Source organism: Akebia trifoliata, chromosome 4, assembly GCF_017979445.1.
Source record: "Akebia trifoliata isolate Shusen 1 chromosome 4, ASM1797944v1, whole genome shotgun sequence".
Classification (NCBI taxonomy): domain Eukaryota; kingdom Viridiplantae; phylum Streptophyta; class Magnoliopsida; order Ranunculales; family Lardizabalaceae; genus Akebia; species Akebia trifoliata.
Genome location: NC_141378.1, coordinates 41,341,826 through 41,355,978, shown reverse-complemented (window position 1 = coordinate 41,355,978; position 14,153 = coordinate 41,341,826). Strand labels below are relative to the sequence as shown.

The 14,153-nt window shown below is 34.4% G+C and overlaps 1 protein-coding gene and 1 long non-coding RNA gene across 2 annotated transcripts; both read right to left on the bottom strand.

Annotated features, from left to right (window-relative positions):
- Positions 1 to 1,936: 1,936 nt before the first annotated feature.
- On the bottom strand, positions 1,937 to 4,241 carry LOC147405010 (uncharacterized). Its single transcript, XR_015178035.1, has 2 exons — positions 3,168 to 4,241; positions 1,937 to 2,791 (listed from the first exon to the last, which is right to left on the bottom strand). It is a non-coding gene; the product is annotated as an uncharacterized LOC147405010 (long non-coding RNA).
- A 4,195-nt stretch (positions 4,242 to 8,436) lies between these two features.
- LOC147405009 (cytochrome P450 CYP82D47-like) lies at positions 8,437 to 13,958 on the bottom strand. The gene is made up of 2 exons (XM_086441133.1): positions 12,964 to 13,958; positions 8,437 to 9,216 (listed from the first exon to the last, which is right to left on the bottom strand). The coding sequence occupies exons 1-2, from the start codon at positions 13,894 to 13,896 to the stop codon at positions 8,587 to 8,589; spliced, it is 1,563 nt and encodes a 520-aa protein (XP_086297259.1). The 5' UTR covers positions 13,897 to 13,958; the 3' UTR covers positions 8,437 to 8,586.
- Between the last annotated feature and the right edge of the window lie 195 nt (positions 13,959 to 14,153).

The window sequence follows — 14,153 nt, the reverse complement described above, 5'->3', positions numbered from 1 at the left end:
ATTGTTAATGGATGGAATAATTGTTATTGACTTTGTAAGGTTAGAAAGTAATTTAGTAGATCCGTTAACAAAGCCTTTAACTAGAGGGTTAGTGAGCAAATCATCAAGAGGAATGGGACTAATACCTATGTAAATAATTAATCTGTGATAGAAATCCAATCTACATGAATGGAGATCCCAAGAAATAGATTCAATAAGTAATAATAAGTCACTAAACTAATTGGTGAAACACTAATGAAAAAGAGTTAACAAACTCTTTTTCCTTTCTTATGGTGCTAAGAAGTGCTTATCTATGACAAGTTAAGATGAACAAAAATTCTTAATAAAGTTCATAGTCTTCTTGGGTGGTGTGTAATGATCATAGAATACACTTGATAAACTTACCTAAGTGAATGTGGGAGTGGGGCCACTTCCGATCAAGTTCGCCGTAAATCTACTATTTTCGAGTACACGGTTAACAGACAATGACTATTGAATCTTGGAAACTAGATCCCTGAGACCTACTATTTCAACAACACAAAATCAAAACCAAAATTTACAACAATCTTAAAACCAATTTTCTATATTATATTTCTGATTTTACGCTTTGAAACATGAATTTCAAACCTAAACATGTGAAACCTGAAGTTAGAGTACACTTTTACCCATTCTTTTGGTCTTCTTTTAATCAATCCACTCCACATCCTCTATGTAAACTCAACCACGAACAATTGAAAATTTTCTTTTAAAGATAAAATCTATCTTAACTAAACACATACTTCAATGGAATCTCGATCTCTCCATTTATTAAATTCATTGTGTTACGAGCTATTAGAATGTAATGAAATATGATTATATCACTGCATTATTTGGAGCTTTTGTGACAGAATTTAACTCAATGGAAATGATGTCTTCCATCTCTTTAGGTTTGGGTTAGGGCTTAATCAAGTTCGTCCATTGGCAATTCCATATTGATAACATTTTCTAACTATTGGGGTATCTCAATATATACCAAAACCTTGGAGTTTAGATCAAATGTACACAATTATTGAGGAGATCATCCTCATCAAAAATCAGCCTATTCCAAAACTTCTAACCCCATAAAAAGTGGTTTACAAAAAATGGACGGTGCACGATTTTTCAACTTGTAAACATGGGGCTAGAAATTTCGGAATGGGCTGATTTTTGGTGAGGAGGATCTTCTAACCGTAGAGATCATCCTCACGAAAAATCAGCCCATTACAAAACTTCTAACCCATGTAGGACAAAACACATTTGGTAAAGTATAGGGTAAAGTGTAGGGTGTTGAACATTTCCCATAAACAAAATCCCATTTTCATGTGGAATTGATTACGTGTGTATAGAACAATTAGAATTCCATATTTTTGTGAACATATATCTCCCTTGTCAAACATTTTGTTTCTTTCTTACTCCACCAATATTCTTTTGTCGCGTGGCATAAAGACATGAAGAATTAAAAAAGGAAATTTCTCGGCCACTCCTGTTACCAACCTATCATCAAAATTCTATCCAAGAATGTTTAGAGTATGATCCTGTACTCTAAGGAGTCTCTTAACTTTATGTAACTTCACATACTATTTTGCCATGAATACATAATATTTCGAGCCCAAGGACCAAATGAATGTTTAGGTAATGCAAGAGACTGCTTATAGGCCGACGACTTTTTATGTCCAAGATCATCAAATAGTGGGCCAAACGTTAGTGGATCATTAGAATAAGAGAGAGAGAGAAATATTATACCACGTGGCAAAAAGAGAATAAGGAGTTGGATAAAATTACCAACTCCAGGAATTGAGGTTTCCCACTCTGTCCAAAAAAATATCAATTTCCTGTGTAAATGTAATGGCTCTTCTCCTCCTAACTCCACAAGTAATTGTTGGTGTCCTTATTGCCCTAATCTTTTTCTATAATATATGGAGAAAGAGTACTAAGCGTCCTAAACCTATGGGTATTGAAGCCCTAGAACCGGCTGCTTCTTGGCCATTTATAGGTCACCTTCATTTGTTACAAGGTTAAGACCCAATTGCCCGAGCACTAGGAGCCATGGCTGATAAATATGGTCCAGCCTTCACCCTCGGGCTTGGCGTTCACCGTACTGTCGTCGTGAGTAATTCAGAGCTCATTAAGGAATGCTTTACCACTAATGATCGCATTCTCGCTACCCGTCCGAGTAACATCATAGGAAAGTGCATAGGCTTCAATTATGCAGTAATTGGAACAGCACCTTATGGTCCATACTGGCTTGAGATTTGCAAACTTGTCACACTTGAAATTTTATCCACCCGACGCCTTGAGATGTTCAAGCATGTGCCGGCCACAGAGGTTGACACAAGCATTAAAGAATTGTACTCACAATGGATGAAGAACGAGGGTTGACCGATCAAGGTTGAGATGAAGAAGTGGTTCGAGGATATTACTTTGAATGTGATCACCATGTTGATGGCTGGGAAGAAATGTTTAGGTAGTGCAGAAGCCCGAGATGGTGCACAAAGGGCTATTACAGAATGTATGTATGTCTAGGGAGGTGTTCGTTGTGTCAGATGCAATTCCATATGTCCAATGGCTGACTTTCAAGGGTATATAAACACAACGAAGCCTGTCGCCAAGGAAATGGATAATCTTCTTGGAAGTTGGTTAGAAGAACATCAACATAAGAGATTGTCTGATGCAAAGAAAGGCGATGATCACGATTTCATCAGTGTGATGTTATCTGTGCTATCGGAGGATGCTGAGATGCTAGGTTATGAATGCGACACAGTTATAAAGGCAACTGTATTGGTATGTTCCTACACTTCAAACCAAACAAACTCATTTGAGCTAGTCACCATCATCTATATTAAAACCTCATCATCTCAAAATTTTAGACTAATTAGCATAATCTTGGTCTCAATCGGGCATTATTTCTTGAAATTTAGAAACAAAAAATAATCTAGAGGTCTATTTGATTGCATGGAAATTCATTTTTCATAGAATTTGAAATCCATAGGAAAATGGTAGGGGTGGCAATCTTAACATGACCTGTGAACATGACTCAAAAATGGCACAAAGTGGGTTTGGTTTTGTTTTTTGTTTTGTTTTTTGTTTGGCTATGTAATGAAATTTTTTATAGATATAGAAGAATTTACAAGGAATAGGAAACCCTTAGTTTTGCGGAAGGAGGATCTCACCGTGAAGACATAAAAAACTGGGGAGAGATACAATCAGTGCACGCCTAGCTAGAGCATTGGCTACTTTATTTCCTTCTGCCCAGGTATGTTGAATCCTCCAATTAAGCTTAGAAAGTGCTCTCCACATGTGAAAGAATAGAGCTTCGATTCTCCAAGGAATGGCTTTGCCCTTTAGACCTTGAAAAATGCACATGGAATCCAGTTCAATCAATACATTTTTGTCATGAAGGTTAAGCCACTACATAGCATGGAGTAAAGCCATTACTTCTGCCATAATATTTGAAATATAGCCAAATGGCCAACAGGCAGCTCCAACCAATTCGTCGTTAGACCCTCTTAGAACGCATCCACCTTTTGCAAAACCTGAACTGTCTAAAACCACCCCATTGACGTTAAGTTTTAACCAGCCAAGAGGAGGATTAAGCCATTGAATCTGAAGAATTTTGAAAGGTCTACAATAGGACACTAACAAACCGTTTCCAGCAAAGCTGCTTACTCCCTTGAAGAACCCTTTGGAAAACTGACCTGTTGAGTTCAGTTGGTGCATCCAACAACAGATATTCTGAATTTCCTGAGGAATAGATGGCTGACTATCATCAAAAATCGAAACCAAATTGATACTTGATAGATTTTCTCCAATAGCAGGCCTGCAGGAAAGAGTATCTGCTCAAAACTTTCCCATGAAGCCTCAATGAGAAGAAATCCCAAATAGCTTTAGAAATCCCAAATAGCCTCAATGAATGGGATTTGAGAGGATTATTTAGGTGGGTCGATAGGTTTAGATAGGTTGTGTGGGTGGGCTTGAGTGAAGGGGTTTGAGTGGGTGGATTGAGTGGGGTGGTTGATTTTGGATTGTCCTTGCACGCTTCCCCATACTTGGTAATATCTTCGATCGGGCTCTTTCTATTCTCTTCATGCTTTCATTTTCACGCTGCTTGTTCCCATATTTGCACTGTCGTCCTCTAGTGGGTTTGATTGGGCTACTGAAAGTTTTTTATTCGGTTTATGTGGGAGAAACTAGGGTTCAAGTAGGTGGATCGTCGTAGGCTAGTTAAAGGGATACAGGAGACTAAATGGGTTTTGGGGTAGGTTGAATTAGGTCTTGGTTCTGGGTTTGATAGGTGTAGGTCGAGAATGATGAGTATTAGTGTCACACATAGGATGTGTTAGGTGAAATAAGCTTGGATAGATGCAACATGAGGTTTGTAGTTTTAACTTGGACAAGAAAAAAATGATATTTACTAGGAATCATCCAGATGATTTCCATGGTATCAATCATGTTGAATGCACCAACATTATAAATAATAAAAACACACAAAAACTTCTTGTTTATTCCATTCATTTTCCATAAATAAATCTAATACAATTTATAAATAAATAAAATCAACCAAAAGTCCTAATAAAATTAAAATACCTAATTTCATAACTTTCTTTTTTCTAAATTGTCAACCCTAACAAACTTAAATAAAACACATCCTAAAGTTACCAAACTGTCCACAAATATTATACTAAAACCATGAACCAATAAAACATAAAAATAAAGCTCTAAAACAACTTAAAATTAAAAAAATTAAAAAAAAAAAAAAACTAATTTAAAATAACCTCAACAATAAATCTAGACCTAATTAATTGAAAACCTAATATTTGTAAATTTTTCATCAAAATCCTTGATTGTTAACTTGATTTGTGTTCCGCATTAGGATATTTTATAATTTTAAAAAATCAATTAATGTGATTATAGGGATCATTTGTAATTTTATGGTATAAGCCTTTTTCTTTTATAATTTAAAATGTTAACTAAGGGACTTAAACATTATGCAAGTCAAGTTAGAAAATTAATCTATCGTGACTCTTGAAATCGTGAGATTATGATTTTATACAATTTTTCTAATTGTATTTTATACTAGTACTAGGCCAGTCTCTGCAAATGAAACTTTTTGGATCCACCCTGTTGAAGGGTACAATTTCGAACCTAAAGAAAATCAAGAAAATGTAGATCTTTGACGATGAGCAATCTCACTGAGTTTGGGAGATCATTCATCTTTAATCATATCTTTTGATCTTCATCATTTAATACTCCACAGAGGTAATCTTTTCATTTTCCTAGAACTAATATTGATTAATGATTATTATTAAGCATGATGTTAAAAAGATAAGGTTTTCTCAATGCTTCTGTTGAAATTAATTTTCAAACCAATTTTTCCCATCATCATTTTGAGTAAGGAAGAGGGGGGGGGGGGGGGGGGGGGGGGGGTTTACACAATCAAATAAAACCTTCTGTCGAACTATGTAACTATATACGATTTTAAAATATTTAAGTATCCGAATAAATATTATCATTTCGATCTTTAAAAACTTTTGCAGTGAATTTAGTTTTATACTCTTTTGATTTTTTTTTTTTTTTTTTTCAAATGACTTAACCCGATAATTTAAACCTAGAGAGGTATAGAGATAAATTCACTACACTAATTTTTACAGATGATGATATTTATTTGTGTACGTAAAATAGTTTTTTCCATTTCTGTATTTTCACAATATTAAAAAAAAGATTTAATTTCTTAAGATTTTTTTTTTCAAATTCTCATTTGATAGTTTCATATTTAAAAATTGGTTTTATATATATATATATATATATATATATATAAGAGTCATTGTAAAGAACTCAAAAAAAAAGTTCCCTAATGGAATTGTTTCATTGCAACCCACTTGAAGATGGGAAGGTACCAATTTTGAAAAAGAGAGAGTTACCAGGCAGACCTATCTGTTGCAGTTTTATTACAAAGGCTCCCCTACTTTATCAAGTTTGTTACCTGCACAAGCCTTACTTTATGAATCATACCACCATGACTAATTTAGTAAGATTTACAATCTTACTACGGGTCCTTGGGCTCACATGGACAATCAAATCAGGAATTTAACAACACATACTTCTAGATTACATTGCATGCCAAAACTCAGATTCCACATAAAAACTTAAAAGAAAAATATATATTTGATCTTGATAGTAGATGTTGAAAATGGATGAATGGATGAATGGATGGATATCGATCTCCCAAATTTAAAATTAAAATTCAATGGTGAAAACTATTTTTTTTTTCAATATTTTTTTTAAGTTCTTAGAATTTTGTCTAATATGATCTTGTACATCAAATCATGTTTTTGAACACCAAAAATTAATGTGATTAGAATCCACTCCTAGGTATGTTAAGTAACAAATTAACTGCCAAAAATTAGAAAGTTATGACGTGGATCCCGCTCAAGGAATTGTTGGGTAACGAACTTCATCCAGCGAGGTTCCCTTGGAGTTGTCAGAACTCCAAGAAAGTTCTTGTAATAAAAGTGCAACAGTTAGATCTGCCAGGTAAATCTCTCTGTGAAAAATCAAAGTAAATTTAAAATCCCTTTTTAGAGAAATTTGAAAGAGAGACACGTGGTCTAATCCTCTTTCAAGCTGCCTAATAGATATAATACCTAAAAGATGACAACAATAAAGATAAGAATAATGATTCTCTAACTAGTAAGTCTTCACTTGGTCAATGCTCGGTTGACGTGTTACGGACATGGAATCATAGATCTATCTCCTCGAAATACATAAACACATAATTTATGGAGATTTGCATTTTTGTATTCCGAGGAAACAGATCTGTGGTTCCGTGTTCGTAACACGTCTGCTGAGCATTGACTGAGGCACAAACAAGGATTCATGTATAGATTTTTTTGAAGATGTGCAGTTGCGTATTCCGAAGAAAAAATCTATTGTTTTGTGTTTGTGCCACACCAGCCGAGTATTGGCGGAGTGAAGGCTTTCTAGTTAGAAAATCAGCACGCTATTGAAAATTCATAAATCAATGTTGATGGAACTACGTGCATTAAAATAAGAGCCGTGATGAAGTAACATCGAAATTGACATTGTTTTGGACATTGGTGTGCATAGAACCAAAGATGATTCTCACTCGTATCTCGATGAAAAACATTTATGATTCTATAGACACATCCACGTCAACAATGTCTGAAACAATGTCAATTTCAATATTACTTCAGCATTTTCCTTAAAGTTAGAGGAAATTATTTATAGCAGAATAATGGTGAATGCACGCAATCTTGGTACACGGTTGGGTATGCGACTGACATAGCAAGGGCACGTAACTGCACATCTTTTTCCTGTGAATCTCGATGAAAACGATCTATGGTTCTATGCCCTTGCCACATCAATCGCGTACCCAACCGTGTACCCAACTGGCGGAGGGATTTTTTCTAAGTAGTCCCTAAGTTTTAGGACTTCTCTTAATAGTTCATTAGTCAAAAAATTATTTCTAATTAATCCCTGAACCCCACTCCACATATATTTTATTATTGAAATGTCAAAACTACCCTTATCATTCGAACTCACCATTTTCATCCAAAAAATTGGATTTGCGACATCCTAGTTGATTTTCGAAAGAAGAAGTCATTTTCAAGTATTCTAAAGATGAATATAAAGAGTTAGGATATTTTTACTTCGTTTTTTAATGAAACTCGATCAAGGATGGCTGTTTGGTTAGAAATCATCTACACAAGTTATTATGTGAAGTTTTTTGTTGATCTTTCCATGTATTTTAGTTGAAAAAATTCAAAAAATGAAAACAGGTGGAGCTCACCACTTTTTATTTTTGGGTTCAACTTTTTTATTGCTGAACTCTACACATTGTTTTAAAATTGTCGAACTCAACAATAAAAATTGGTGAGCTTGACAATAAAAATTGGTGAGCTCGACAATAAATAAAATAGGTGAGTCCAACAATAAATAAAACTGGTGAGCTCGGCAATAAATAAAAATTAGTGGGTTCAATAATAAAAATGTCGAACTCAATAATAAATAAAAAGTGGTGAGCTCGACACTTTAAATGTTTTTTCGAATCTCAATTTTGTTCTTCATCTTTTATTTTAAATCGTCAAAATAGATCGAAAAATGCATTTAAATGTTTACAATTAAAAGTATATCATTTTCATTCGTCATTCACGATAAAAAAATAAAAAATAAAAACCGTCGAAAATGATAAGAATCGCGGTGGGAAAACCTAATTAAGTATGTGAATATGAAAAAATAATAGTTTAGGATTTCAAAAATATTATAACAAGAGATGAGATTGAGGGACCATTAAGAAAAGAAAGTCTTACTAAATGGACAATCAAGTAACTGCCCAAAACTTAGGGCCTAACTAAAAAGAAATCTCTCTGCCGAGGACCTTTAAGTAATTTTCCTTTAAAATAAATGTTAGTAAGTGGCAAAGAAGTAAATAAATGAATAAGATTCATTTAGCCAATCATAAATACTTGGGATAAGGCTTCGATGATAATGATGAAAGTACATTCACATATTAGATCTTAGAACAAATTGACTTGGAGTCATAAATATAGTCTTATCCATGTGATTATGTATTTAACATTCATACAACTTAAGAGGAAGGCGTGGAGAGAGTAAGAGTTCTAGTGGAGTTGCTTTAGGCATGGTGATGCCCAAGGACTCGGTCATGTCCACTGGCATGTCCAATATTGGGGTTGTAAAATTGAATCCATGGAGCAAACGAGCAAGCATTAATTGCGTAATATGGAGGCCGAATGTGATACCTGGGCACCCTCTTCTCCCGGCACTGAATGGGATGTACTCGAATTGTTGACCCTTAACATCGACGTACCCTTCGTTCTCAAGAAACCTCTCTGGCTGGAACTCGGATGGGTCTAACCATGTACGTCCATCCCGATGTAATTTCCAAAGGTTGATCAATAACCGTGTCCCTTTAGAAACATTATATCCACCAATTTGACAATCTTCCATGGCTTCGTGAGGTATTGCAAGTGGAGCAGGAGGGTACAATCGTAATGTTTCTTTAACAATGGCTTGGAGGTAAACTAGGTTCTTGATATCGGATTCATCCACATGTCTCTCTCTGCCTACTTGGTTGTCCAATTCATCCTGAGCTATTTTTAACACTCGAGGATTATTTAGGATTAAGGAGAAGGCCCATGTTAGAGTAATCGCCGTAGTGTCCGCGCCACCTAGGATAAGAGTCTACAACATATTTTAATATCAAATGTAGAATAGTTATAATTGAAAGAAAAATAAGAAATATTTATTACAAATTGGGAGGAATGTATAACTAATAAGAGTGTTTTTTTCAACTAATGAGAGTAATTTTACAGTGACGAGAGAGATGAAATGGTGCGTATATCGGTTAGAGAAAAATTAACAAGATATAAGATAATTTCCCCATTCACTTTGAACAAGGGATATTGATTCACGGAAATAATACCTCAAGAGATTGTATGATTCCTTATATTGTTGTATCCCAAGTAACTCATTGAATGAAGAAAACTACTAGGGGTGGCAATCTCAACATGACCCATGAACACAACTCGAAAATGATACAAAATTAGTGGGTTTGAGTTAAGCCTAATTGAGTTTGGGTTATAATAGTGTCAACCCATCTAACACGATTATTAAATGAGTTGGGTTTGGGTTCTAGGTGTCAACCCGCCTAACCTGTTTAGTTATTCTATCATTAACATATAATTTTAAATATATTAATAACTATTTTTAAAAAAGTTAAATTAGTCATTTTTTTTCTAGAATTTCCTAGAACTTTTTCATAATTTTTTTTATATCAAATTCTATAAAATATAAATGGTGTTTTAAGATAGTTTTAAATTAATAAACGGTTAAGCTTTAGTTTGGCAAAGAAAAAACATTTTTCCTGATAAGTTATTTATTTATATTTCTATTTTTTTTTTTTTTCATTAAAATCTAGAGGTATGTAATGTTTGCTTCCTAATATTGGCAAAATGTATAAGGCAAAATGACCCTCAGTAAGATTTAAGATCTTACCAAGTAAGACTAGTATGTCTAATGTGATAATGAAATACACTTTGCTTAGCCTATAATAATAATAATATTGAAAAACACTTTCCTTACATTTTCTGACCACATCACATTGTGGATTCCAAAAACATGATCTGATGCCACATGGTAGTAAAGGAAAATATTATACGAATTTTGAAAAAAAAAAAATCAAAAGAAAGTTATTTTTCACTATTGAACTTAGTTTACGGTTGTGTAATTTTATTGTTAGTAATGATATCTTATTTTTGGTGGTGGAAATGGAACTTATTCTTTCCAATAAATATTATAATTTTATTAAATAGGTTATATATGGGTTGGGTCAGGTATACCTATTTATAAATGAGTTGGGTTGAATTTTAGTTTTTGATACGATTATTAAATGGGTCGAGTTTAGGTTTAGTAAATTTTCATAATACCCTTACCTCAACATGACATGAACACAACACGACCTGACCCATTGCCACCCCTACCCCCATACGCCCCCATCACAAAACCTTGTAGACCACTTGTCTCAGGATACATAGAACCTTGTAGACCACTAAAATTTTTCACAATAGCTCATTAATCCATAGACTTTGAAAATTCTTGTGGGGGCAAGTGCCCCCACTGTAAATCCACCCCTTCCCATGGCCCTTGGTAAGATTTGGACACTTACGAAGTTGGCAATCCAACTCCACAATCCTCTACATTTGATGGAAACTCTTATCCAAAAAAAATTCTTTTTAGGGGCTTCATCCAAGATTTTGAAAATGGACAGCTATCAAATTTAATGATGAAAAATAATATTTATTGAGTTTTTTTTTTTTTAATCCATAAAATTTTGTTCCCTACATTCATATGGCATCATCGGAATATATTTTTAGATGTCACAAGGTGAGCTCAACAACATCAGAACAGACTTGTACCCATGTCAGACAACCAATATTAAAACTAAACTCAAATCAGGATCAATGTCAGACAAACAACATGAAAGGTAATTTAACTAAGGGTTTACATTACAAAATAGAGGAAAATCCTATTCAAGATATATAAAATAATTTTTGTTGCGGCCAAACAGACCCTTAAATTGGTTAAATTCAATAATGCTACAAGCTCCTTTAATGTAACCAACTATAGATTCTTGTCGAGCCCAGATCCTATGCACACCCAGGGTGGAGGATTAAAACCTTCATCCCACACCTGCCATGTAAGCCACAATCCAAGCGATTGATGCATAAATATCTCTTTTCTAAAATTTTCTTGAATTGTGGCTTACGTGGCATGTGTTGAAGTGTGGGAGGAGGGTTTGAATCCTCCACCCTAGGTGCGTACGATCTAGACTCATACTTATATATCCATCTTTTTTCTCTATTGGAAAGTTTTACTGCTATTCAAAATTTTCAAAATGTCATTGTTTCATAACATGAGGTAATTTGTGATGATAAGACCATTTATCTTTTAATGAAATATTTACAACAATACCCATATTAAATATTTTAGGTATTTGGATATTAATTTATTTGCTTATGAAGAAACTTCTTTCTTAATGTTTAAAAAGATTTGATTTGCAAGTTTATTGTGTTTTGGAAAGTAGAGTTGTATTAGAAATACAAGTTACTAAATAAATTACAGCCTCAAATGGTATCCCTTTACTAAATAAATTACTACAATAACCATTTAGATTTATAGGGATAGAAAGAAGTTAAGACACATCATCAGTTACCTTGTTCTCTCTTGTCTTTTCTAACATCTTTCTCAAGAGCTTTGGGGTTCAATTTCAAACACAAACATGAAGATTATGTAATTTAAACATTCAAGATGTCATAATAGCCTCATCATCAAGGCCAGTAAGAAGCACTTAAACAAGGTCATTTTGGTCATTTACAAATATCAGAGCATTTATCTTCTGCACGATGATGGGTCAATTTGCCTTTAGAAATGGACCCACATGGCATTACATCATAGTAACTCACGCCCGTCCTTTCTTATGTCAGAAAATACAACTTTCTATACTAGGTAGTGTGATGGGTCTACTTCACCCACCATTATCAATGAATGTTAACTTTATAATTATTATTAACTTTTACTAATAAAAATATCAATTTGCTGAAGAAAATATTCTTGAATTGTTATATTGTTGTGATGTAACTATTTTAATGTGATTAAAAAGATATATTTTATTTTGCATTTTTTTTTAAGAGTCGTAATTTTCGGACTCAATTTTTTTTTTCACTCTATACTTGACTGATGTGACAAGAGCACAAAATCATAGATCATTTTCTTCGAGATACACATTGTCGCATCAATGGAGTACAGACCTAGTGAAAAAATAAATCGAGTCCGAAAATCATTAGCCTTTTTTTAAATGATCATGAGTTTTAAATCACTTGTAGATAGGGTTGTCAATGTATTGAACCAGACACAAAATTTGGTTTGTTTTAATTCGATAACAATTCAAGATGTCATAGGGTTGTACATAGGGTTGTCAATGGATTAAACATTCAAGATGTCATAAGGTAAGTTCATCAAAAGTTTACCTTTTTCTATGGTAATATTATTAATGCTAGATTCAATAATTAATCATGGACTATTTTACCCTTATTAGTTCATGACTATTGTTTTAAACTCTTACACTTGGTATCAAAGCTTAGGGTTGCTTTTACACGATTAGCATGATCATAGTGAGCTTAAGGTTAAAATTGATAATTGGATTAGTACTTTTGATAGCTAGATTATAAAGTTGGGATTTTCATACTTAATTGGTTATATATACATGTGAAATATGTTTTGATTCCTAATTTTTTTTTGTTATAATTTCTACATTTTAAGATTAAGATTATCAGAATGAATTTATTGAGACATAATTCGATCAACCAATCCCAAATTTTTGAGATAAGATTTTGATGATGAATTTGTTTGGTCCTAAGGGTAGGAACATACCTCAACAGTTGCCTTGATAACGATATCACGATCATAGCCGAATATCTCTGAATCCTCCGACATGATAGATAACATCGCACTGATGAAATTGTGCTCACCTTCCTTCTCACAAATCAAACTCTTCCGACGATTTTCTTCTAGCCAACTTCCAATAAGATTATCCATTTCCTTGGCCACACGCTTCATGGCCTTTATGTGTCCTTGCAAGTCCATCCACTCGAGATATGGAAGTGCTTCTGATATAACAAACACCCCCGCGAGGTACATAAAATCCTTAATAACTCTTCGGGCTCTTGGTGCCCGGAATTCTACATTATCTAAACATTTCTTCCCAGCCATCAACATAATCATCACATTCAAAGTAATGTCCTCGAAAAACTGCTTCATCTCAACCTTGATTGGTTTTCTCCCATTATTCACCCATTGTAAGTACAATTCTTTAGTAGATTCGTCAACCTCAGCGGCCAGCACGTACTTGATCATCTCAAGGCGTCGGCTGGATAAAAGCTCTAGTGTGGCAAGTTTGCGTATGTGACGCCAGTATGGACCATATGGGGCCGCCCCAAATAACACATAGTTATAGCCTAAGTACTTTCCTGCTACACTACGCGGACGAGTAGCAAAAACCCGATCGTTGGTGGTAAGGCACTCTTTTATGAGCTCCGAATTACTCACGACAAGAGTTCGGTGCACACCGAGTCGGAGGGTGAAGGCCGGACCATATTTATCAGCCATAGCTCCTAGTGCCCGGGCAATTGGGACTTGGCCTTGTAACAGATGAAGGTGACCTATAATTGGCCATGCCCCAGATGGTTGTGGGGCTTCCATGCCCTTAGTTTTTGGACACTTAGTGCTCATTCTCCATAGATTGTAAAAAAAGATTATAGCAATGAGGCCACCTATTACTTGTAGAGATAGGAGGAGAAGAGCCATGGCGCACAGGTGAATGGAGATCCTTGTAACTAAGACAACCTCTTCTTATTTTATTGAGTAATGGGAAACATCTATTCCAGAGAGGAGGATAATGTTATCCCAACTCCGTGCTATCTTTTGCCACGTGGCATATTTTACATAGAGATATAATGGGAAACCTCTATTCCTGAAGTTGGATATATAATATTGTCCATGTCCATGTTATCTTTTGCCACGTGGCATATAATTTCACAATAACTATCCATTAATGTTTGGCC